Source organism: Piliocolobus tephrosceles, chromosome 9, assembly GCF_002776525.5.
Source record: "Piliocolobus tephrosceles isolate RC106 chromosome 9, ASM277652v3, whole genome shotgun sequence".
Taxonomy (NCBI): Eukaryota; Metazoa; Chordata; class Mammalia; order Primates; family Cercopithecidae; genus Piliocolobus; species Piliocolobus tephrosceles.
In genome coordinates this window covers 58,052,894-58,080,609 of record NC_045442.1, presented here as the reverse complement: position 1 = coordinate 58,080,609, position 27,716 = coordinate 58,052,894, and the positions used below count along the sequence as shown (strand labels likewise).

Below are 27,716 nucleotides of genomic sequence, written 5' to 3'. Positions count from 1 at the left end.
ATATGTCACCCCTAAATTATGCCATGTTGGCATAAAGATTATTTTGAGATGAGGGCAACAGATAACAACAGATTCAGGAAGAGTTCTCTGCCTTCCCTTTATCTGCCTATCTGCCTAAAAGGAGGGCATAAATTTCCCACTGAGAAGGCACCCACACAGTACCAGAAAGAGCAGTGACTCTTATCACCAGAGATGGGGAGCTGGCAACTTTCCGTAGTTCCCGCAGTCTAACGAATAAAAACTTTGGGGCATGGCATGGGAGGGCATAGCATCTGGGGCCCAGCATGAAAGGGCCTAGCATCTGAAGGCCTAACATCAGGGACCTAGCATCGGAGGACTTTCCTTACTTGGTTCCATCTTCTCTCCATCCTTCTCTCTAGAAACTTCCCTTCAGGGCCACTTGTCCCAGCCACCTCGTCACTCTAGTTTATATTTTTCAAACTCTCCACCATGCCCAACTTTATTCTGGATCCACATATTTTCCCTTATTTGATTCATTCTCTCTTTCTGGAAGGCATAATCCATCATTCATATCTAAATTCTATCCATTCCCCATAATTCTTCCCAAATGGCCTCAGAGCCATCAAGCCTTCCTTCTCTCATCTCTACATGAGTAAGTACTTACCTGTGTAGGGCACCGACCTTTTTCCACCTTGTCTGATCATTATTGCCTCTCTTGGATGGTAAGCAACTTAAGGACTGAAATTACTGGCTTGACTGAAACCTTGCATCTAACAGAGTCTAAAACAATGCCTTGTACACATAAGGTACTCAGTAAATATGTGGTCAGGTGTTTTGCTGATTGTGTGGTCATTCATTCATCCAACAAAAGGATAAATACTATTTGTTCAAAGAACAATGAAATTTATCAGAAGTTTCTTCTGTACATTCTACATCAATTTGCTGTTGCATGGAAAAAAAATATTTGTGAAGATACAGAAGACACAAAAGCAGGAAAAACTGATTCTGTGAAATTGTTGGCACTCTCCCTATCAGTGAATAACAAAAAGTTCCTGAGTGTGAAAAGACATTTCATAATATTGTTCAATATCATATAACTATCTGTAGTCATAGTTCATATAAAAATGTGTATTCCTATTCTAAACATTAAAAGCTAGACTTGAAAGTCTAGCCTGTGGGGTTGACTTCTATGTTTATGAGACTAACCCTGAATAAGTTACCATTTTTTTTTACATGAATGAGGGCTATAATTAGCTCAAGATTTTGCCAAAAACTATGAGCTACGGTGGCAAGGAGTTCATATCCTGATCCTATCAATAGACTCAACTAAGTGAAAAATTATAATTTTTACATAGGGCACTTGATAAATATTTCAAGTGAATTTATGTATATGAAATGCACATTTTATATGTAGTCCATGTATATTTCTTTATAAACATGTGTACATACCCCATATATGAAACATATTACAAGCACATATTACTCATATCAAAGAATTTTTAGTCAGAATTCATAGCAGATAGCTCAACAAGTAAATACCAGATTATCTGAACCATATAATGCTTGTCCTCTTTCGCCATCCCAAGAGCCACACATCAAACCATTATATTAGTCTGTGGAACAATGTGCTTTATCTGGCAAGAAGCACTGGTTATTGCGTTTGGGCTAAAATGAATTTCATTTTCTTGACTTTGTGTGTCTTACTGTCATTTTACTATGGTACAGAGATATCCCAGATTACTTCTTAAGCAATGAAAAAATAATTTCTTATTTAATTGCAAGAAGAAACTACACAACTTAATCTGATCATTGTGTGGAGGAGAAAATATTCCCAATGATGACATCTTCCTATGTCAATTGATTTTATTACAGATGTCATCTCTGTGAGCTGTATTTATGCAGCTCTTTCTTATTTAAAGATTTTAATCTCAGTTTGTTGCTCTAACGTTTCATTGGTTCAAAATACATGCTGTAAAAATCCTCGGCCATCAAATTTTCCTGTAGGCTAAAAATAACCCATTGCTGTCAGTTAGAATTAGCTGATAAAGAGTGTCAGAGCCTGTTCTGAATAAGTTTGATAACTTCCTGTTTATGCAGCACTGACCCTTGTCTAATAAAGCTTCTTTGCCCTAGAATGAGAGGAGATCCTGCTGCATTCTATTCCTTAATGGCCAATACTGATTACTTTTGAAAGCCTTTAATACATTTCCCATATTAGACATGAACAGATGTCAGGTATGTTGCCAAGGGAAATTTCTTTTATGCAATCTTGGCTTGTTGTACAATAATAGCCCTTTCTCAACATGGGAAAAAATTACAGACCCAACTAATTTCCCTGACAGGGGAGAGTTACATATGTTTTCCACTTGTAGTTTTTACGACAAGTTTACAATTTTGCCAAACCTGGAACTAATTGGGACTGTTTCCAAAGTGGCCCAATAAACCCCCAGAAGTATAGAGCCATTTGAAAAGGCAGTCAGTGATGGTTTGCCCTTGCATGTTCTCCATTTTGGTCAAAGAGAGCAGAAAAGTTAGATTGCAAAATTATTTCTTTTAAGTTGCTTAAACACTTACTGTTTCATATCCTCCCAGTTTTTGAGCAGCTTGAAACATAGTCCAAAGGTTAACTGTTAGAGGGACAATAAGTATTTAGATAAGCATTGCATTAACATATTTCCAAGAAATGTCAATTAAAACATTTTTTTTTTTCAATGAGAAAGAGAAAAAAAAGAAATACTAATGTACCCCAGAGAGCTAAGTTCTTAGGAAACAATTTGCCCAAAGGGCATTCAACAAGAATCTATTATTACCACTTAAAACATTTCTTAAGAAACAGTCATAAAGCTACAAAAATGGTTCTACTTTTAGGATAAAGGCAAGAGTTTTAGTCCTACTGTCATCAGCAGAGCAAGAGAAGCTAAATTAAGTGTCTTTGGGAAAAAGTGTGGGCTTTCAAAACTGGGGTTGGTCTTGCTCGACCCTTAGAAAGAAGTCATTGATTAAACAGTAATATATAGAGCTTCTCTCAGATAAGAACTCTCCATAATCAATAAATAACAGCCACTTGAATATATGATTACCTTCTTAATAGAATGTCTGATGGCAGCACTGTATTAAAGGATCATACAGTATTTCACCAACATGTGGTGGCTGGCAGTGAGTAGGAAAACAAATATTTCACATGGAGGCCACAGTGATACAACAGATAAAAGGGAAGGAAGACATTCATTCAGAGAGGAATTGAGTCACGAACTCACTTAGTCCCCTAACTGGCCTGTGGGATGTTGCAAATATATTTTTTTCAAACAGATTTCTCTTTACAGAGTTTGTATATGTTTATGCTGTTAAACAACTATACCAAATCTCTAGCAACTCTGTTCATTTATACCAAATACCATGGAATGGGACTGCTATGGATTTGATTCTTTTACATGAGGGGAAAATTGAACTTCAAGTGATTCCTTGGTAAGGGAAAGGAAGAATAAAATGATTTTTTTTTTAAGGCTCTTTGACACAACATGTTCGCAAAGCCTCATTGAACCTTACACTACTTCAGAGCTATCAAGAGCCCTGCCTCGGCCTTGATTTAATCTGAACCAATGCATAATGCAACAAAGCTGTTCATAGTACATTAATTTTACTTCTATTTCAAGCAACCAGTTTTCAGACAAACATTGTAATCATTCGTAGTTATATAAGTTTATAATGGCTGCGAGTGTTCTCTTGCAATCAGTGCCAATTGCTATTAGGTATGTAAATTGTTATGTAAAACACACAGGTTTGACATTCTTCATCAAAATGACACATGTTTTTAATCTAGGAAGATACGTTTGGAGAAAATACTATTTCAAGCCAGAGGCTCGTCGCTTTGTGCACCACTAAATTCAGACAGAGGCAAAATATATATTCAGTTGCAAAATCAAGGCAGGATCTGAATTTCTTCTCTTTTGATTTGGAATTCTGTTTGGCTATGAGTTTCCCATTCTCCTTACAAATACACTATGACATTTACATTTAAATGTACATGTCAAGGTAATCCAAAATTAGGCCCCCTGTTCCAATCTGTCTATTTATTGTTTTCTCTGAAGTTGGATTTTTGTTATCTTTTAACACATTTGGGGCTTAGGAAATGTGTTTTCTCTTTGTAGTTCTTTTGTCCATCTTTAAATGTCCTCCTTTTAAAAGCTGTTTTCTTCACAGGCAACATCTGTGCCTGATAAAGCTACGTCATATTATTATCTCACAAGAAAGGCGTCACAGACACTCAAGATTGACAAAACAGAAAATGAGAAACTTTCAACATGTCTATTTCCAGTCATAATCAGTGGATTCAAGCCTATAAATATCTCACTGCAACTGTCCCAGAAGGGAACAATGTAGCGGAAAAAGGCAGGGAAAAAATTCTTGGCTTGGAACATTTATGGATTTAGTATAAACAGAGAGCACTATCCCCAGATTAGGATTTCAACATAATCCTGAGTCAAAATTATTTTTTCCAGTTCAAAGAAGCTGAGCAGCTCTGATAATTCAGAAACGAAAACAAGTATACTCACTCTGTTTAAAACCTAAATAGGGTATTCGTTCTATCGGCGTTTTCCTTTCTTTCATGTATTTATAAAGTGCCACCAAGAAGGCTTGTTCATCTGCCCTGCACTCTTCGCCAATGGCAACCTTTGGTTTTTCTTCATTTGAGACTTTTTTACAGTTATTATGGTTATTCTTCGGCTTGGTCAAGGCTGACCTGGCCTCACATTTCACCTGGAAAAGGGAAAATATGCCACATCAGATGAGGCACAGCCCTGGGATGCTTACCAAGACAGAGCTAGTGACAGAGCCAGCAACACTTTTCAGTGAGTGCTAAGGGTGAACCAGTAAATTATCCCTGCTTTTAATAGCTTTTCAGAGGCATCACTGAAGATGAATTGTCTGAGGCCAGGGGATGTCAAATTTCTGTAAAGGGTCACATCATTAATACTGTAGGCTTCTGGGTCACACAGTCTTTGTTGCAACTATTCAACTCTAGTAGGACAGCAGGCATCAGCTATATGTTCACAAATGGGTGTGGCTGTGTTCCAATAAAACTTTATTGACAGAAATTGCCAGCAAGTGGGTCATAGTTTGCCAAACTATGCCAGCTTCTTTTAGACTCCTGACAAGTATGTTGATATGAAATGAGAGATAAGGCTTGGTATCTGGTAGAAACATTCTTTTGTCTCTCTATATTAATACATTTTATTTTCTTAAGGAGAAGCATCAGTTAATGACCTTGAACAAACCCTGCCTCCTTAACAAATAGTACCATATTTCATACTTTGTGTCAAAATGAAAGGCAGGTCTATTTCTTTGTAGTAAACCATTCTTGTTGCTATTCTCTCCAGCAACCTTGAAAAACAAGTCAATACCAGCAGATGCTGGCATCAGCAATACCAGCAAGGCCCCTGCTGTTTGCCACCCAAGGGTGATGCGGGGGTACACTCTCAGTAGGAAACAAAGATCTCACTGTTTCATGAGGGCTTCTTGCTTTATCAGTCAGCTCTAAGAATAAGATGTTGACTTGCCACAGAAGAAAGAGTAGAGGTCAGCTAAAAACCCAAGAAGAGTGAGTATAAATCTCCATAATTAAAAAATAAAGGGCGGTACAGGCTCCAGATGTTCTTCCTTCCACACTGTAGGCAGATAGGGAACTTGGCATATCGAGCGGCTAACCTAACGTTCCCTCCTCACTGCCATGTTCTACAAGAGGCCTTTGATGGTCGTTAAATATAACGCTAAGTTGCTGAGCTATTTTAATTGTAAAAGGGGGAAGTACAAAGGGTCAGACTCTGAGTTCAAGTGCACCCATGGGGAATGTGTACATTCCAATATTCTTTACATCTCTGTAACTGACATCGGGAGAGAAGAGGGCAAGTGCTGGGGAAATGTTATGAATAAAAATGTCCCACATATTCTACAACGCTGTCCATTTCAGGATTTCAAACCCTTTTTCTTTCCCTGCAGCTCCTTCTTCCTAAGCATTTAGAACATAAAAGACTATGCTTATTTAGTAAAGGAAAGTGCATTCTCTGCAAGAGCTCCTCATTGCCTATTCTCTCAAGTGAACATACAAAGTTTAATATCCTTCGACTGGTCCTGCAAAGATAAAACTTCCTATGAAACTGATTCAATGGGGTTTCTAGGTGAGATTTTAACTTTTAAGGGGCTGTGGAAACGGGACTAAAACAATTTTTCCATGTAGATTTTGTACTCTGTAACATTATATTAAGGCGAACATCCTGTGAAACTTTATGTTGTCATCATTTTTCACTGCCAAATTTTAGGCTGTTGGATCTAAAGTTCTGATGAAATCTATAATTTAATGGCTTCTTGAAATCATAACATCACTCCAGTTTTAATTTGTATTGCCTCCCACCCCTTCCTGAGTGTTTCCTGGGGAGCCAGGCTCTATTCTCAACGCTGTTTATGTGTTATTTCATACTCACACCCCGAATGAGGTAGTTATTATTTTCGTATTAGAAATGAGGAAACGGAGGGAGACAGGATGAGCAGCATGTACAACATCACAAGATCATGCCCTAGTTAGTAAGTGGGGAGCCTGGAATTTAAGCCCAGGCAGCCTTGTGGTTTTAAATGTTATACTTTTCTGACATTCTTAATACAAATATTAAATTGGTAATCAAAACAAACTTCCAATTAAAAAGCCTGTCTTATTACCAGGCATTATGAAGCCTACCACTTAGAAATGTGACTTATCAAATGAAAAGTAAAAGACAAATCTAGGGGGTTTCCAATGTGTCGAGGAGTTCCATTCCTTCTATTGTATATTGAGCAAAAGGGAAGGAAATCAGTTTTCAATTGAGCACCTACAATGAGTTAGATACAGTGCTGTGGGTTTCACATACTCTACCTTAATGTTCTTAAGAATTGTAAAAGGGAGATATTTAGCCACATTTTACAGTTGAGGAAGCTACAGCTTAGTGAGGTCATGTATGGTTTGGAAGGGGCAGACCCTCTGGGTTTAGAACTCAGGTCTGCCCCGCTCCAAACCCCAATCTTATAACATAAAGGAGTAGATCTCTCAGGTTTGTGTATAAAACGAACTGAGTCTTAAATGTGCAGTGATAATGGGCCAACTACCTATATTATTAGGTCAGAAGAACCACTGTTAAAAGGGGAATGAGGTTTGAGCTCCTTGGCGTGTAGAGAGCGGCTTAACCCTCTTCCTCATCTGTGCAGAAACACTCAGAAACAGAAGGAAGACACAGAGGGGTGCATGAACCAGGTCCAAAGTAACCCAGACTCCCTGCTACATAGCAAAGGCTCCAAGTGAAGCCAGGCTGCTGCCTACTGAACTCCGTCCTGAATCTCAGTGGGCATGGGGCTCCTGGGGAGGCTAGGGACTTAGTAAGAAGTGAACGAGCGGACAGAGGTTTCTTTTCTTGTTCTAGCTTGATACATTTTTTTTTTTTTTTTTTTTTTTTCAGTTAACATAAATGAGCTCTTTAGGGTATGATTCTGATTCTGGGTAGGACTAAATCAAGTTCCTTTCTATCTGTTTTTCCATTTACCCAAAGCATTCTCAGCATTGCAATCTATGAAATTATTACAGTGCAGGTGGTAGTAGAAATGGGAGCCAGTCTTCATGTTGACCTAAGAAAGCCCAGTGTTTTGATGGTGACAATTAGTTACTAGATCTGTTTTCCATGACCTGAACACCATACACACATTTTGAGTTTCCAAAATGATTGAGGAGGTGCTAATTAAAGAATCAACATTTAACGTTTTCAATGATCCACCACCTATTTGATATTAACCACATCCTTCCATGGGATTGAGTTATAACTAATCCAGCCTTCAACTGGGGCAGTAAGATGTGCTGAACCAGCAATACAAAAAGCTAGAGTTCTAATCTTGGTTTGGCTGCTAACTTGCTAGGTGACCCTCAGTTTCTTCCTTAGTAAAGCAAGTAAAGCAAAAATGATCATCCCTGGGAATAGTTCTGAGGACTAAATGAGTGGAAAAATATTGAAAGTAATGAAAGTATCACATTTGTGACATATAGAAAGTAAGTTTATGATTTAAATGAACACACTTCCCACCAGAGTTTCCCTTTTTGTGTTCCCTTTAGAATATAAACCACCTGTAATATACTTCTGCCCTTCAGAAAATGCATATGGGATATTAAAAATAATTTGCCTTCTATCAATGTAGGCCTTTTATTAGGGTCCTATGCCAAGATTTCTGTTATAGATCACTCTATGAAAGTCCTGGGCCTCAGGTTCACTGCTTTAAGATGATTCCAGAAAAAAATGAGAGGATTTGGGCTGAACACAGTCATGATATCTTCAAAAATTGGTATTTTCCTCCCCACGTGACACTTGCTATCTTTGGGAAGCCATGTAATTTTCTCTACCTGGAAAACATGGTCTTGCAAAGCTAGTTTTCATGTTCTCATTGAAGGGGTGCCATGTTTTGATGGCGAGCGGCAAATCACTTGACTTATTTTTCCAGTCATGAATACAACAAACCCACTGGGACCCACTGTAAGAGTTTTGCTGTGTGGAGCTGCATGAAGTGGGTGCTTAGTTAGAAATGGTCTGTTTGAGGCACTTTTAAAAAGAAACAGTCACACGGGTCTCGGTCACAAAGTCAAACAGCTCACTGTCCTCTAAGATGCTGCTTCCAATTCAACAGATGATTAGGTGGTCACAGACTTATAATCTGTACTGTAGTGTTTCATGAGAAAAGACCACATGAAGGCACACATGCTTTTTAATGACTGTCTTTGTCTCAGATGTGGCTTGTTCATTCTGCAGGGATTTTACATCTGTCTGTTGGTGCCAACGGACAAGCTCGTCACACTTCATACCTACTGATCTTTTTGCTTAAGTGGTCTTGCCAGACCCCCTGGAAGTGGCCAAGGCGTGACTGTAATCCAAGACTCTGAAAAGAGCCAAGCCATTAGACCAGTCCCTAGGAGCTGACTGCAGCATGACATTCATCTGTTCTCCACTGAACACCAATGGTGGAAGAACGATTCATCTCTTTGTAAAGATGCTGACGGGCAGCACTGTTGCAGGGGTGGGGTAAAGGCATCACTTAGAAAACCCAGGACTGATTTCTATCCTTCTTGTTAAGAAGTCAGTGAACATCAAATACAGCCCATCTCTACAGCAGGCTCTTGTTCTTCTCGGCTTTGTGAACCCAACAGTGAGTACTGAGCTGCCTTCCATGGAGAGAAACATAGGAGATCTGTTCCTTCAGATCAATTGTACAAGTTCTGTAAAATTCCCAGAGGCATAAGGATGGTGGTGGTGATTCCACGTGGCATGGAAAGGAGCTTTATCCTGCTGGGCTCAGGTACAGAATATGCTGCAGTAAACACATGCTGTCAACCAAGAAGGATGGGCTGGGCACCAACAGAAGGCATGGGCAGTGCAAGCTCTGCTGAATGTTACGGTCTTAAAACCTTCTTGCTCCATTCTGCAGGATCTTGCAAACTACATAGTAGGGAATGAACTGTTCCTGCTGACATCCTTCAAGACGATGGAAACCAAAGTCCTAGGTAGACAGTTCTAGGTCTGAGGTGTCCAACTTACAAGAAAATATCATTCATGGTATCCATGTGGAGTTAACTAGCAGAAAGTTAAATGTGCAGAACAAAAATAACTTTAGGGAAAGAGATTTGTTTTCAGCCAGAAAATGGAAAATACACATTTCTACTGGTTGATCTCTTCTTAACCCTTTGGAATCTTAGAAGTATTTAGAAATTCTAAGCAAAAAGTCCTTAGAATTTCCTAATGAAACAATGATGCTTAAAGATAAAATTTTTTAGAATATGAAAGTCTAAGATTTACTTCATTACACTGGAAAGAAGGTAGAGTACATGGCAGAGAAACAGTAGACTGTCAACACAGAACTGAATTCATGTTTTTTTTCTCTACATCAGACTCTTCCAAATTCACCACTAATCAAAATGGTCCCATTTTCAGAAGTTTAGTTCTTTGATTCTTTCATCTGGAAACTGGTATCAGCTGAAATCTGTTCTTCAATTAAAATCCTAAAGGAACTATTGCTGTCTTTAGCACAAAAATAACACCTAAATGCAGTAAACAGAACCATGGAAATCTGACCCAAGCCCACAAAAGTCAGAAAGGTAAGTCTAAAAATATAAAGTGATACTTTACCCTTTGTTGTGCTAAATACTTCAGGCATGCACTTTCAAGATTCCAAAGAATGCTTAGGCAAAAAATGGACCTGGGTCCTGAACAACAGTGTAGAATTTACTTTCATTCAGGATTAACAGAGATCTTTAAAAGTATATAAATGCTTGTAGGCATATGTATACATCTAAATATTTTGCTATGTATCTTTAATTTTAGTCTAATGTAAATTAGAAGTGACTTTGAAAAATACATAACTAAAATGATTAATTCTAGCTATTTCTAATTTCATCCTCTGTTAATCTCCAAAACACATTTAGATGAACACATTCAGAAAGAGGATGGTTCAGCTGGTCTATTTTTGACACAAGCAGAGTAAACTATGTCATTGTGTCACCCACTATGAAATCTCAGCCTCAATGACGTGGGTGCTTAATCATCTGTCCTTTACTCATAACAGGCCAAACTGGGAGGTAGGAAGTCTTTCTGTTGACTAATCAAAATGCCTACCTCCCCCACCCCACAGCAACCAGGGGGAAGGGAGGTGGCAGGAACAGGCACAGCATAGAGCTTCAAAAGCTCTGAATACCAAAGTCAGATGTTGAATTGAAAACTGCCTCCAAGACACCAGCACAGAGAGATAAAGAGAAAAAGCAAATATAAAAAGATGCAACGAAATGAATACCGTGGAGTGAATGACCGTACCTTGGCAACAGCTTTGCCATCGGAATTATTGTTGGAATCCTTAACACCACTGAATGAATCTCTTCTTTGTGGGCATGGTTTCTTTTTGCGTGGTCTGCCTTTAAGATTTGGCGCTGAAAACAAATGGAAAACAATTGATACACGTTTTCATTTGCATGGGTTTCTTTATTAAAGACCCAGAATCTCACTACAGTGATCCCTTCTAATTGTTCAGAGAAATGTACATATATTGGCAGGCAGCCCTCATTATTACACGCTTCTCTCTCTGAATGCTTACATATTGGTAGAGTATACATTTCTCTACATATTTCCCAAAGCTAATCTATTTAGCTTTAACATGTCTAATTAATATAAGTTACATGAAGCTCTTAGCTCTAAAGGATCATGGTAAGAAAAATGTCCTTCCACGTTGTTTGAAAAGAAGCATTTGGGGCTGAAAAACTGAGCCAGGCTTTGAGCTCAGTCTTTGGTTTTTGTTTTGTATCTTGCTTTCAGAAACCTAAGTGACATGCCTGCCCTTATGGTATCATAGTAATGAAATGTTGAAAACATCTCTTTTACAAAATATTCAGAGACAAGGGCATTCTCTCAAATTACCATACAGATAAGTAGAGAGATAGCTAAAGACAGAGAAGCATTCACAACAGCAAGCTGGAAAATATTATTACATATATTTACTAATAATACCACAACCAGCATGTTTCAAATCTCAACAAATCTGGCAGATACATTTAAATCAGCATGCTCTCTTTTCCTTTTCAATATATTTTTATGAAGATCTTCAGGCTTATTTAAAATAACATCCAAAGATTACACTGGGGTTGGCTTGATTCCATGGGGGTTACACTTTTGAAAAGACAAGATACAAATCAAAGTTCTATTTCATCCTTGATGCTGAGCAACTTGGTTCCTTTCAAGATCTATATAGAAAGTCGGGAGGAAAGGCTGCTGTTTATTGAGAGCTATGACTATCCGGCATCAGCTTTCACATTTAACTTCATCGGTCACCCAAGTCAAGCAAAATTAAAAACAACCAACTAACCAACCAACCCCAGAATGACTCCAAGCTAATCAATTATACCCTAAACAATTTTGTTCAGACCTTTCAAGGTACCCACACTTTTTATTATTTAAGGAGTGATTATGACAATGTCACATCTAAACAACACGAACCTTCTTAACTGTTGTTAATCTTACTTAGGCAGTTAACCAGTGGTTTTGGACATTTTTACATTGTACTCATTTTACAAACACAGTTAATCCTACTAATTTGATTTTGTCCTCCGGATAACAGTTTTACTGTTGGTAAAAGCTCAGTAAAGCAGGGCTGCCTTTAGAATCAGAGAGGCAAAAGTTTAAAAAGAGGCTTTAGGGCTTAGGATCCCCTTCCCACACCCGCTCTCTCCTCTCATTCCCCTAAACGCTGGTCTGAAAGTCCATCCCAGAAAGCCAGGCTGGAATTACCAAAGGTAAACAAGCTCATAAACAAAAATCAAGCAAAGAGAAAGTAGCGATTACCCATTCCAGTCGACAAACATCTGCCTGACTGATGTCTGTGCTCATGAAAGCTACAGCATGTGACTGCTCCCCGGCCACATCCCTGGAAGTCTCGACTTGGTGTGGATGTCAGCTTCCCTCCGAATGCGAGCTGCGAGGCTCAGCGCTCTGCTTACAACTCCCCTCCCCCGGCAGCTCCATTACTCATGTAAACACACAGCAGTGACTAGCACCGAGTGTGTGGGATGAGCCTGAGGACTTTGCTGGAGTTGCCAGACTGGCAGGGAGGGCTCTGCTCTCTCCACCTCCCCGCACGGGGTTGGTGATTTCATCCGGCCTGTTTTGTGGATCCTGACCTCTTGCTCCCCTTGTCAGAGCACGATGCCACGTTCCATGAATTTGACACGGTCCGCAGCCTGGAGCCAGGGCATGGACTGTTTGTTTTGTTTAGAAGACTTTGTGTAGCACAGAAGTGTTTCCACAACTGACCCAAGTGTTAAGACTTTAATGACCACGAGGGAAGGATGTACTTTCAAGTCCCTTATCAAAATAATAGCTGAGCAGAAAGCTGACAAACAGAACTTGGGGTAGCAGGTCTGAGGCATTTCATTAAAACAAACAAAACAGTATCCCCTCTGTTCTAAGACTTGTTACTATGATCTTCCTTTCCTAACATTTTGGCGAAAAGCACTTAAACCTAAAAGGCATTTATTTCTAGAAAAGCTTTCAAATCCCAAAGGTCTTTTCGATAGAACTTGCATCAAACATGCTGTTTTTTTTTTTTAAAAAGGCAAAGGTTCCGGGAACTGACAAGAAGTCATCCCCAAACTGGGTTTATTTTCTCCATTCTTTGAGCTGTTTTCAGAACCCAGAGAAGCACATGTACTCCCCCAGCAGATTCTGAGAATTACAAATTTAGAACAGACTAGCACCTAATATTCTGGTCACACAAACATAAACTCTAAATGGGATTTGATCAAGAGAAAAAGCCCTTTGTTCTTACTAAGGCAAGTACTTCAGTATTTCAGGTATGGTTGGGCAAATCTTACCAGTCACTCAGGGCTCAAAATCAAATTCCTCTCCTACTCTTCCCCTCTGAACTTTTTTTCTCTCCTTCTCTTACGGAACATATCACTGTACTCCTTGTACTTTAGCTGTGGTTTCTGGCATATTATTATACTAGACTGGAGAATCCTTAAGGGCAAGACCCTGTGGGATGTGTCTTTTATCTGCCCAGCACAATACCCAAAAGGCAGCATTGCATAACATGCATTTGTTGAATGAAAAAGTGACTAATGGAAATAAATATGTCCACATAGTGTTCTTTCCTGTCCTCATAGACTGATCCCGCCAACCTCACACGTGGTATACTTGTCACACTGGGCACTTGTAAAACTGCATTCACCTTTACTACTTATGCTTATGCTCTGGAAACATAAACCGGTGACTTGAGGTTGCACTGGGAATGGAGACAGGAAACGTAAGGCCTTTGGTATCTCAGTAAGGCTATAATCTAGTCCCCACATGCAATGCACAAACACCCTGACGAGCACAAATATTCAAAGTACAGCGGGGAATGGAGCACAAAGGACTGGATAGGTGCCCCTGCAATCCAATCAGAGACCTTTTGGATTCAGAAGACTCCAGGTAAAGTTTCGGTATTGAAGGGCTGGCTTTGGGGACAGCAAAAACTCTGGTCCCCAGGCCACATCTTTTTCCCTCTAGAGTCATAATCCGTCATTTGCTAGGTCAGTGAGTGAAAACAGGTGCATTATGGTGTGCTGGTGGGTAGGAGTGGGGTGGGTCTGTGGACTTTAATTAATTCACTTATGGAAGAGACAACCCCACCTCCTTCCAGCCACTCTGCAAGGACCTATACCTGCCCTCTCCTTGAAAGCTCAGTGCTATGTACTGAGTACTTACTGACAGAACCCAAATCCTAAGACTCCAGAATTAGACCAGCTCTTGTTCTTTAGGTGAGACAGATCTCTACCAAGAAAAAGCTCTGCTAGGGAGAGAGCAGTACCCTTACTGATGGCATATCTGGCTCCAGTCAGTTTTATTAGGAAAAAAAATAAGTGCAAAGCAATAGACGTACTGTTACTTTTACATGTGTATATAATTCACTGGCCTAGCTTATCACAGAGTTCAGTAAATGCTCTTTGCATGAATGTTTTCAGTATTATACATGAATAATAAGAGTAGCTAAGTGAATAATAATAGTAGCTAACCATTTCTGAGCACTTTCTCTGTACAAGTCACTCTTCTGAGTGCTTTGCATACAATAACTGTACTAAAACTCACAGCAAGCCAAAGAGGAAGGCGTGATCCTTATCCCCATCTTACAGACCAGGAAACTGAGACAGAGATGAAATTACTTGTCTCCGACCATACAAATGGTTACTGGTAGCAGAAGGATTTCAACACAGGCAACTGGACTTCATCCAGAGCCCCTGCTTTAAGCAACTTATCTCTGATAGACACACACACAGACACACACACTGCCTCATAATGAAGTATGCATACTAACTTGGGCTGGCAGTCACCAGGAAGCTCTCCCCAAATGAAAACACTCAAGTACTACATAGCACGAGGGTGCTGCAGCCCACCCCAGACAGGAAACACTGTCCCACAGACAGAATTGACAGCAAGTGGGGTCCCCATTAGTCTTGACCCAGCAGTAGGTGGCAAGACTTCCACTAAGGCCAATAAAACTTAGTCAGAGAGCCCTACCTATTACCCCCTTAACCAGTGGGCCACTGACTCTTCTGCCTAATCAGTGAAAGATCTCTGTGGTTTAAAACAAAAATCTTTCCCCTCTGACTGCCCATCTGTTCCTCTTACTCAGTGCCAAGAAATTAACAACTATTCACCTTTGTGAAGTCACTGCTATTTCTATAGGTGTTAATCCTCAGAGAATCAAGCTACCTCCAGAGCTCCAGGCTACTCTGACAGCTAACCCGTGTTTTTTTTTTCTTTTTTCTTTTTAAACGCCTTCCAATATTAACGAATTATAGTCTATTTTCTCAACAATATAGCAAAACAAGTTTGTTTTCCTTAAAGGGTCTAGAAGCTCAGAGTTGCAGACAATTTGTTTATATATTTATTTCACTATGGGTACACACAAGTTACATGGCAGGGCAGTGCAGGTGTGGGAAACTTCTATGTCAACCCCAACTCTTACAATAATAATAATAAAACAAAGGGAAATGTAACCAGTTACTGGCAAAGTAAATTGCTTTTGGCTTAAATGTTCCTGTTTTTTTCTACTGTGTTCTTCCTGTCATGACCATCTCCTTTTTTAATAGCATTTATGCTCTTGGAAATACCACGAAGATAGATAAACTGCTTTAAAAGCTGGATTGACTCATCAGTTAACAACTCTTCCTTCCCATTTTGCAGAGAGAATTTTGTTGCCAACACAGCTACATATTCTCTCGAGAAATTCTTTGTGAGCTTCCACTGAAGAGATAGGACTTGCTTGTTGGTAGGGACTGGAATCAGGGGAATGGAAAACCAGCACAATTTTCCTAAGACTTTGACCCCCGAGGTCAATGTCTACGGAAGTCGGCAGAGCGTTAACTCATTCGATTTGCAAGTTGTGTGTGTCTTTTAAACACGAGCCAGAAAACAAAACTCCACTGATCACAGTATTAGGGTAGACAAACATTGTTCTATGTATAGTATGCGTTACTGATAATACCCTGCATTTCTGTAATGCTTTTCCTATAAGGATATCAATTCTCTGGTACATTTTCTTTACAGACAATAATCTTAAAATACCGGCTGGGCGCGGTGGCTCATGCCTGTAATCCCAGCACTTTGGGAGGCTGAGGCGGGTAGATCACGAGGTCAGGAGTTCGAGACCAGCCTGGTTAACATAGTGAAACCCTGTCTCTACTAAAAATACAAAAATTAGCCAGGTATGGTGGCATGCACCTGTAGTCCCAGCTACTCGGGAGGCTGAGGCAGTAGAATCTCTCGAACGTGGGAGGCGGAGGTTGTGGTGAGTGGAGATTGCACCACTGCACTCCAGCCTGGGCAGGCAACAGAGCAAGACTTTGTCTCAAAAAAAAAAAAAAAAAAAAAAAAAAAATACCCTGGTAAGTTTCAGCATGGAGCATTGCTCTTTCATGGGGGAGGAGGAGTAACCTACCCTAATTTAGTTATTATCATTTACTGTGTTCTATTTTCAATGTTTCCCTTTTAACTATTTAGAAACTTCCTCTTTCATTACAACAAAAATAGAATGTTTTTAAAGTTATTAACGTATGAGTAAAAGACTTAGAAACCAAGAATGGCAGAAGGCTTGATCAAAGCCATTCCTAAAATTTATGGGTGTAATAAAAGAAAGGCATTTCACAGATAATCTCTTACAGAATTTCAGTTTTCAAATATGTGGGGGGACAAAAGAAAACTAGAAGCTCTCAGACCTCATTTTGGCTTTAACTTAAAGCCAGTATTTAAAAATTCATAAATAAGTCCCTGAAATTTTTATTTCAAATCCACAGTTATATTTCATATAGTGACCATTGGTATTAAACTTCTATTCAATTGTTTGAACCTTTCTACAAATTCACAAAACACTGATCACATACGAATTTAGGAAATATTCAAGTTTATTTTTATTCTGGTTTCCCAAAATCAGTCTTCCACACCCAACAGAAATGCTTGAGAAGCAATTGTATTGTCTGAGCTATAAACACACTGGGCCATTGACAAGCACAACTTGATCCTACAGGACATTCTAACTCTGATGATGAATTTTAAACAATAGACATGGAAACACAATACTGCAAAAGTTTTATTATTTGGTAATTGTTCTGACAGTTTCCTCTTAAGAGTAATTAATTTTTTCTCAAATAAAGGCATTAAAAAGATGAAGCCCTGGTGGTGGCTCATGACTGTAATCCCAGCACTTTGGGAGGTGGGAATATTGCTTTAGGCCAGGAATTTGAGACCAGCTTGGGCAATGTAATGAGACCCCCGTTTCGATGAAAATTAGCTGGGTGTGGTGGCATGTGCCTGTAGTCCTAGCTACTCCGAAGGCTGAGGTGAGATGATCATTTGAGTTCAGGAGTTTGAGGCTGCAGTAAGTCTAGACTGTGCCACTGCTCTCCAGCCTGGGTGACAAAGTGAGACCCTGTCTCTTAAAAACAAACAAACAAACAAACAAACAAAATACGCAAATGAGCCCAGAGTCTGGAACCCAAACTCTAGGGCCAGCCAGATTTAAACACTTTCCACATTCAAATGTCATCAAGACCAGAAAACCCCAAACACTAATGGATGGATGCGCCCTAGAGAAATTTACACTCATCACACTGGAAATCATGCGATATGAAGACCTGCACTTTGAGTTTCGAAGTGTGCTTTTGCCCAAGTCATACCCCTACACTGCTTGAACCACAAACTACAATTTAACATTTCCAATGAACTCTGCTCTCACAGAATCCGTCCTTGTTCTTCCTGCCGGAAGGGTGAGCAGTTGTGGTGTTAGAAAGAACATTAAAAGAAGAAGAAGAAGAAGAAGCTGGCTTTATATGAGGTCGTCACTTTGCCTCTTTGTCAAAATCATTGAGAGCCCCAAGAGTCACTAATGAGAGTAATGTATTACTGCCTTTGTTATACCTGGATTGCTTGGGCAGTTTAAGTCCAAAACAGCCATGGACTTCACTGACTGCTCAACAAACCATGTAAGTAAACACTTTTGTAATCCATTCCAAAACATGCCCAGTCTTACTCACTCTGTTTCATACTTGTGAATGCTGGAGTAATTATTAATGCTCCTGATCAAGGTTTTAGTAATTTCTTAGGCATGTGATTTGCATAGCTATTTCCTGATCTGCCTTCTCTCTCTGCCCTGGAGGTCTTCATTTCTCAGAAACACTTAAAAACACAGATTATTTTACTTCTACCCTTCCCCCAACCCGTAAATGGAACAGGACTTCCTAGCTCATCTGTATTGCTAATTGGTTTGAAAGCATGTGACTCCGTGCATTCTTGCCATTAAAACACAAGCAAGCCTTTTTTGAAGTCAGCTTTACCAGCAGTGATAGGCAGATTTCTATCTTTGTTCCCCCACTGTGTCTTGAGGCAGGGGAGAAATGTAAATGATCACATGTTATTTAAATATTGTTCTGAAATCATGTAGTGAATTCCAAGGTAATATAACAATGCTCTAGAAGTCTGTATAATAGGGTTGTCCACAAACACACTGGCAAAGAAGGGGATTATAGATGCTTTTCACTACTGCTTGAGAAACAAGGGGAAAATCTGGGAGCTGAATCTAGGAGTGAGAAGAGAGTCTGATTTTTCAGAGGATTGATTCTCTAGGGGAAAATTCTGGAAATAGGAAAAGAGATTGAAATCTATGCCAGACCTGTCCAACTCTCACCTTCTCTCTGGTCTATTTGGCTATCTATTCTCGGTGGAGGGTCCCCTTGTAAGAGGTGCAAGTGGTAGCTCATACCTGCTGTGTAAGAGCCTACGCATCTTTGGGATAATGGGGTCTATATACCACAGCATGGATAAGACCACAGCCTAGGTTTTCCTGAGGATCAGGAGCCTATGGAAAGACTCCTTTGTCTTGGAATTCCACATATTCTTTTCTTTTTTTTTTGAAACAGTCTCGCTCTGTTGCTCAGGTTGGAGTGCAGTGGCACGATCTTGGCTCACTGCAAGCTCTGCCTCCTGGGTTCACGCCATTCTCCTGCCTCAGCCTCTGGAGTAGCTGGGACTACAGGCGCCCGCCACTAAGCCCGGCTAACTTTTTTTGTATTTTTAATAGAGACGGGGTTTCACCATGTTAGCCAGGATGGCTTCAATCTCCTGACCTCGTGATCCACCCGCCTTGGCCTCCCAAAGTGCTGGGACCACTGGCGTGAGCCACCACACCTGGCCAGAATTTCACATATTCTATAAAGAGACAGCAGGGCAGAGTGGACATCTTAGGACTTAGCTCGGTCCCTAAGGGTGTGCGGCAGTGCTATCTAGGAGCTGATACTGTACGCAAACGGTCTGATTTCTCTGCCCATGCCACCCACCAGCTAGCTGCAAGGTCCTGTCAAGTCACAAATTCAGCAAAACCAAAGTGGACTCTCAAAATGCCATCAAGGCTCAGACTCCCACTTTCACATTTACCTGGCAACTTCTTTCTCCTATTCATCTCTCCAGATGCCAAGTGTCCATGAGCCATTTCCACGCCCCAGGTTCCTCTCTCAATGGAGATCATGCACAGAAACTATTACAGAATAAGCATGTTGTTTCAATGCTATACTACGTATTTTTTTCTTATGATTTTGAAATAGCTCCTGTTTTCATTTTTTGAAAACTCTGCTATAAATACAGATTTAGTCTTTCTTGGTATGGTTCTATATAGTACAAATACAATATTAACAAGATAATTGTCTTTTTCTCTTAAGGCTGTTTAAGGATGCGCTCTGGAAATGTGTTTTAAGGCATTTTGATTTCCACAATTTCTGAAGGTTATACAGATAGAACCTCTTAAACAAAGAGAGTTAATTTTTTGTCTCTCTTTTTTCTGTTTGTTAAAATCAATAAAGCTGCTCATTCCAGTCTATGATTGATATGTTCTGTGGTGTTACTATTGAACATGACAGCACAGAAGTGAGAGCAACATTTTTGTGTCGAGTAGCCTTGTGAGAGCAGTAAATACCAGAACACTTTTTAAACTCATTTATAAACAGGACATTCTTGTTCAGCCATTTCTCCAGGTTTGGAAATGAGATATTCCATTTCATCATTGAGGATAATTGATTTGCTACCCTCTCTACAGAAAACATTCCCCACTTGGAAATAAGTAAAAGAGATGGGTTGTTTTTGTTTTTGTTTTGGTGTGTATGTGGATTAACATGGAGATATTTAACTTATTACATACTTGGATGAGTATGTCATGGGATACATTTTAGTATTTAAAAGACATACACTAAAACAGTCATCAAGTGATAGGCTCCCAATTTATTTTAAAAAGATCCAAAAAGGAATTTGTTCAGAAAGGGGGCTTTTCACTCGCTTTGTGCTTTTATACCTTTCAGAAAGAATAATGTGAATAGTAGGATAGTCTTTTACTTAAAAGTAAAAAGATGACTATTTTTGGTTGTCTGAGATTCGGAGACATTTTTCTTTGTTCAGGCAAATCCCTCTCACCCTTCCTTCCTATGAGGGCATCAGTACCGTCCCCAACTAAGTACCTCAGTGGTCTCTGAGCTTCATTTGTTTGTGCAGGTACAGGAGCCAAGATACTGGAAAATGACTAAAAACTCTTCTGTGGTACCAAGAAACTCATGCAAACTCACAGATTGTATAGAGGAGTGTGTGTCTTGGAGCAGGGTGGGGTGAGGGTACAGAATGAGAAGAGAAAGGGGCCTGGGGTGGGCATGGAGAGGCAGCAACAAGGTTCATAATACCTGGTGACATGTTAACTAAGTGCAGATTATAAGCCATGGGGCAAGCTAGAGTTATCAGTCAATTGGAGGGAGAGTTTGTCACACTGTAGAGAAAGAGCACACGGATACCATCAGAAACCCTAACGTAAAGCTAACAATGAACCCAGAAGAGGTTACAGCTTCTTCACATTTTTTCGGTGTAAGATAAAACATTTCTATGACTATTTAGAATTGCTGTGTCTGATACAGTCACCGCTAGCCACATGTGTCCCTTGAGTATCTGAAATACTATATGTCAAGTCCAAATTGAGATGTGCCAGTGTAAAATACACACTGGATTTCCAAGACTTAATACAACATAAAAGTAAAATATCTCATTAATAACATTTTATATTGATTGCATATTGAAATGATAATATTTTGAATATACTGGGTTAAATAAAAGGTATTATTAAAATTAACTCCACATGTTCCTTTTTACCTTTTAAAATGTGGTTACTAGAATATTTTAAATTACATGTGGCTCACATTATCTTTCTCTTGGGTGATGCTGGTTTAGTCAATAATGCAATGTTATGATTATAGATATGTTCTTGGAAATATGTGTTAAGGAGCAGACAGAACAAGATTAACATCTGAAACTAGAATAATCAGCAAAAGTCACGATTCAATGTTTCAATACATTTAAGATTTTATTCACTGTTATGGAGGGGAGGGTAGTCATGTAAAAATGTTATATATAGTTTTATATATATATTACACACACATATATAATGTTATAATGGTATCTAAAAATTTTGCTGAAGCTGAGGGCTCTCCTCTGTAAAATTTAAATCTGGTAATCATTGACTCAAGGCTACTAAATGGCCCTGCTGAAGATGTTATTTCATTAACTTCCTTAACTAAGATGTCAAAGCAAATGTTAAGCTTTGACAACAGACTGGAGAAGAGACAGAAGGACAGAGAGAGAAGGGAGAGAGAAAGAGGGGAAGGAACTAGCGAATTATTTATTTCACGACTTGTTCTCTCCTGCTGTCAATATGGGTCTGGTATAATGTAAGCCATTTTCATCATGCAGTACAAACTGAATAGGAGAAAATGGAGCTGGAGTGATTTTAGTTGCTTGAAAGTAGACACTTCTTAATCTCCAACTATTGAGTAAGTTAATGGTCTGACTTTTTGGACATTTCATCTGAGAATAAATAAAGAGGTCAGTTTATAGTCAGGCCTAAATACAGGGGCATAGCCTCATTGGCTTTGCCAACCTGCCTCAAGTGCCATTTATGACAAAATATGAGATTATTCATTGAAGACTGGCATTCCAATAAGCCCAGAAAAGTTGAACAGAACAAAAAGGTTTGAACTCTGGGGGCAGGGAGGAGATACATTTTTTTCCACAGTCATTCTTAGCACCAAAAAACCGTCAGGCATCACTGAGAAGGCGGCTGCCCAGTGCTCAGCTGGCCCTATGTCCCATCCTCCCAAACAACTTGTTACAGTAGCCAAGATCAAAGCTGATTCCCTCCACCTCCTCACTCTTTGATTCCTGTGGCAGCAGCAACACAGAAACCTAACTAGACATTAACAGCCCTCCAAACACTACATGCCAATCAAAAGGCTGATAAAATGGTTTCCTACTGTAAAAATAAAAGAGCAACAATGGTGGAAACAGAAATAAGCTTAGGAAATATTTTCTTTTCTTAGAAGGTGGGAGTTGCTATAGCATTTAAGGCAGTAGCATGCAGAAAGGCTTAGACCAAAATCTCTGCAACATCGACAAAATGTGTAATAAATATCATACATTCTACTGTATTATACTTATAATGTAGTAATTTTGATGAAATGATTTGGCAGGTTCAACCTATGTCCTGTGAAGCAATCTGCACACCTCTGGTATGTTTCTGATGTCTAACTATCGAAGTATTTGTCTTTGTCCTCCAAACTCTTTTATAGCACATGGTATGCATATTTCAGCATCCAACATTATTAACTCATGAGCAACTGTCAGTTGATGGTTATCTAACACATGGGGTCTGCACAAAAGGGATCCTTATTTGGGCAAAAGCTCTTGTCTGCACCAGTCTGTCTATATTTTCTCTCAGAATAACTTTATTTGGATTATTATTCGCTGTTAGTGGAAACTCGGAGGTTGCATGTGCGGCAATTGGAAGGCGGAGAAATAAATCCTTAACAAGTTCAAATACTTAGCTGATATTAAACCATTTCTAGCTTTGTTAGCTGAAAGCAAACGCTCCATTGCCCTCTCGTGGTGAGTCGATGGGATGCGGTGGGACGATCAAAAAAACCCGCAGAAACTAACAAGAGAGTTTACTCCAATACAGGTGACAACATTCATCTGGGATAGAAACAGCCACAAATGACAACCTTATATTGTTTTATATGTTTTAGAATTTACATTTTTCAGCCCTCTTACATGGAGATTGGACAAGGTGGGGTGGGTGGGGCCTGTAATATGGAAATTAGAACTTTGTCTTTTTCTACAATACAATGACTGTACTATATTTACAACCATAGCTGCTATATATGTGGCAAATTGATTTTTATGAGATTTAGAAACTTAAAAAAATCATGCTCACATTTTAAAAGCTCCTTTAAACCAAAAATAGACTGATGTTCCAACTGGTTTGGAATTATAGGAACCAAGGAAAGAAGTCTGAATAATTCCCTAATATGGAAGAAAAACTATTTTTTTTTTTTTAAATAAGGAACAGTTTGTTTCTGACAATAGGCAACATATGGAAACATGGAATTTATAGAACCAAGTATAGGTACAGAATTTATCTTTCTATATTCTCTAAAAATAAAATTTTATAAAATTCTGAACTCCAAATTTAATAGTCAGTTACCCAATTGGGTATTTATCTTTTAAAAACACCATTTAAAATTTCTGCTGTATGCCTTTCAACAATTTCCTGCCTAACAGGCCCATCCCCAGAAAGCAAACAAACCTGGTATTAAAACAGACTGAAGAGCTTAAGAGAAAGCTGGGGGAGAAGTCGGGGCAAAGTACATGAGAACATAAACTACTTTTTTAATCTTATTACCAGTAAATGTACCATTTTTCTCTTTTATGTGTCTTCTCTTCAGATAAAAACCACTCCTCCAACCAGCATTACAAAAATGCTCTGTATTTTTATAATATGATTTTAGAGGCAGATTCATCTCAAATTGGCTTTTCCACTCATACGTGGAAGTTCAGTTTTGCAACAACAGTTGTTTGATTTTGTCTTTGAATTAGCAAAGTTCACAAAGTAATTTTACTATAAAATTAAACAGCTGGGAGTTCTTTAGCAAAACATGACAACTCTTGTTCTTCTTTGTACTATTGTGCAAGCTGAAATACCCTTTCTTTCATGTCTTTTTATTCCAAAATGAATTCCCTAGTTAGCCTTGTTTAGCTTTAAGAAAAATAATAAAGAAGGGGGGCGGTTTTTGCTGACCTCTGAAATTCACAGGCTTTTAAGCACAGGGCGTTTACACAAGGTGCGTTCTCAAAGGGCTTTTGTTTAATTCCTATTATGGAATGAAAAATGATATTCTGCCCCCATATAATGCCGATCCTTGTGTACAGCAAAGCTGTTGACAAGTGTTTCTGTGGAGCGAGACGTCTTATGCCGATTTTGCAGATGGGAAAACTGAAACATCTCTAAATGCTGAGGAAATATGGAACTAAGATGTTCGTACAGGCTGGAATTAAATTTAGAATTTGACTCTTAGCCCAGGACTCTAACCATGTGAGGGCCCTAACTCTCTGGAATCAACAGAAGGGCAATTTTAAAACATTCTTTTGACATTATTAACCACAGCCTGGGGGCTCAGGGAAGTGAGTGGGGGAGGGCCTGGAAACATAATACAGAGCTGCTAGGTGACAGCCTCGTGCAACACTGCTAATACTTTGGATTACTTGATCCATATTGCCATATACTCTAGGAATATTCCGAGGCTTAGTGATTTCCTTTGTATCTTAAAAAATTAGAGTCTAGATCCAAGGGCTAGTGTAGACTGCTTCTTAAAATATGGAGCCAGAGTCATGACAAGACAAATTGTGGAAAGTGGTTCTTGGCTTTTCTCATGAATCTGGAACCAAAGATCACTGCTAAGAGTTGGTGAAACCACAGATGTTATGCCAGGAGGATTCATCACTGGAGTCATTTATAAAATGATGGAATTCCATAGCTTTAGGAAAACCTCGAGCACCAGCTTGTCAGTCTCCACATCAGAAAAGGCAGGACCAGAGAGCCCGACACTTGCCCAGAGTCACCCAGTGAGTAGCAGAGCTGTGACAGACCCTGGGTTCTGTTGCATGAGATCAGCAGCAGAGCCTTGGCAGCAGATGGCTTTTCAATGGCCCTGAATACCTCCACTTGGGTCTCTGCAGGGTGAGCTCTGCCATCCCAAGACTACGTCACTGAAACACACTTTCCAAGGAACTGCAACTAATAAAGTCAAATGGGAGCTGACAAGGACATTCCCACTGTGTTCAAATGCCAAAACATACAACCGAGAAAGCTCACTTGGAGTGCATGAAGTGGGGGTCCTTCTGGCAAGACTTCTGTGCACCATACTCCCAGCTGTTTGCTCAGACCCGAATGTGAGGGACTAGCAGCAAAACACTTGCAAAGCCATCAGGAAAGTGCTCTGGCATTGGGCGTCAACAACCGCCACCTGCTTTTTTTTTTGTTAGGCTGGGCTGAAAAACCAAAGGAGCCCTCCTCAGGGTGAGGAAGGGCTTTGGGAACTCAGGACCTCTGGGATCAAGAAGAAATGGACCACAGGCCACCTTGCTAGGGAGCACTGTCCTCACCTTCTAGTAGTAACACGTGCCTCAGAGGTCCCAAGCACATTAAGAAGCTTAACATCTGTGTGCCTTTGTTCCTGGGCTTCCTCTGACAACATCTTTCCTTTTTTAGCTTTTCTCCCTCCTGCCCCAACTCCCCACTATAAAGTTTCTTGGCCAGGTGCAGTGGCCCATGCCCGTAATCCCAACACTTTGGGAGGCTGAGGTGGGTGGATCACCTCAGGTCAGGAGTTCAAGACCAGCCTGGCCAACATGGTGAAACCCCATCTCTACTAAAAACACAAAAATTACATGAACGTGGTGGTGGGCGCCTGTAATCCCAGCTACTTGGGAGGCTGAGGCAGGAGAATCGCTTGACCCTGGGAGGCGGAGCATGAAGTGAGCCGAGATCGCGCCACTGCACTCCAGCCTGGGTGACAAGATCGAGACTCTGTCTCCCCCAGCACAGCCAAAAAAACAAAGCTTCCCTACTCTTCATCTCCTGCTGGGTGAGAAAACCCTTGTCAGTACCTGTACGAAGTATGCTTTGAGTCGGCTGCGGTGGCTCACACTGAGACCAGCCTGGCCAACATGGTGAAACTCCGTCCCTACTAAAAAATACAAAAATTAGCTGGGCATGGTGGCAGATGCCTGTGAGCACAGCTACTTGGGAGGCTGAGACAGGAGAATCGCTTAAACCCATGAGGTGGAGGTTGCAGTGAGCTAAAACTGTTCCACTGCACTCCAGCCTGGGCAATGAGTGAGACTCTGTCTTAAAATAAATAATAAAACATTTGAAAAAATGCAAAAAACAAGCATGCTTTGATTCTGGCACCTATCACCCTATACTGAAATCATCTGGTTAGTATCTCTCTCCCTTACTGCAGTCTGAAGAGATTATGTTGGTCTTGATCACTGCAGCATCATTATAGTAGGTGTTCAATAAACGTTTACTAAACAAATGCCTCCCTCTGTGTCATGGTTTGAAATCAGTGTCTGGTACTACTTACTAGAGTCTAGTAAATGTTTGTTAAACTGCACTGACTGCTCATCCCACTACAGAACATAAATGTCTTGAAAGAGGGCCAGGTGGCTAGGCTATCCTTGATGGTTCACCTTCCTATCTCCAGCACTTTCCCTAGGTCATGATCACCATTAATAAGGGGAAGACATATACACCGACATTGTAATGTCCACTATGTAACTCTGAGACCCAGCTATTATCAAACACCTAAATACCTAACAGAAACCCGCCTTGTCTGTGGACACACAGATCTCACCTGTTTTGCCAAGACTCTCAAGCCCACAGGGTCACTGGCTCTCCTAGAGAGCCCCTACAACAAGAAAAAGTCAGCAACACCTAAGAGAAAAAATTCTCCTGGGAAAGATGGCAGACTGCCTGGGGAGGATTCCTTTTTTAAGGAACCCTATCTCTGCAGAGCTGCCTAAAAAAATGTGCCTACCGATGAGAATCTGGGCAAATCTGTAATGTAGAGATTAAATTTAAATTCCAATAAAGATTTTTAATAAAAATCAATAAAATCGGAGATTGATCTGCAGTTAAAAGTTCCTAGTAATGGGATAGCCTAGAAATTTCATAAATAATGCTTTTATCTTGATTACAAAATAATCCCCTGCCACAAAAACAAGGCAAATCAAGGTAGGAAATTGTTCAGCTGGAATTAAAATGTCACACTTTACACAGAATAAAGCATTGCAATCACCAGGGAAACACACATTGCAAATGTGTTAACACAAAATTACATATATCACTTAATTATATAAGCGCATAGCTCCTGAGTCACCCATTAGCTAAACATGTCAGCTGCGGTTAAATATATACATGCAATATTTTTAGCACAGAGGGGATGTAACTATGTCAGGCCTGGCACCATAAAGCCTGAGATGGCAAGTGCTATTAAACTGAGATGCAATCATGTTGAAAAGGAAACATTAACAAACAGCAGACAATTGAGAAGAAAATACAGTGAGCTTGTGTTCTACTACATGTGCTTCCAAAACCTTATATAACTATTCATTGTCTATTTCAGCTGGCTTGCATCCCAGGTTTGTTCTATGCTATACTAATTTTATAATAATAAACTGTTATACCAGTTTTATGAAATCATGCACACAGAGAGGTTGCAGATGACATTATGTCTCATTATCTTCACCAGAAAAGGACAT

General features: G+C 39.8%; 1 protein-coding gene across 6 annotated transcripts in view; it reads right to left on the bottom strand.

Annotated features, from left to right (window-relative positions):
- The window catches only part of ARID5B (AT-rich interaction domain 5B), a 193,387-nt gene that overhangs the window by 35,654 nt on the left and 130,017 nt on the right, over window positions 1-27,716 (bottom strand). For 5 of the 6 annotated variants that reach the window (XM_023205141.3, XM_023205144.2, XM_023205142.3 and 2 more), the window contains 3 exons: window positions 10,827-10,939; window positions 4,515-4,719; window positions 2,536-2,588 (listed from right to left, as the gene is read on the bottom strand). In XM_023205141.3, the coding sequence (XP_023060909.1) occupies window positions 2,536-2,588; window positions 4,515-4,719; window positions 10,827-10,939 (371 nt within the window). Of the gene's footprint in view, window positions 1-2,535; window positions 2,589-4,514; window positions 4,720-10,826; window positions 10,940-12,344; window positions 13,007-27,716 lie in introns of those variants that run through there. The other variant, XM_023205147.3, reaches the window with a different exon arrangement.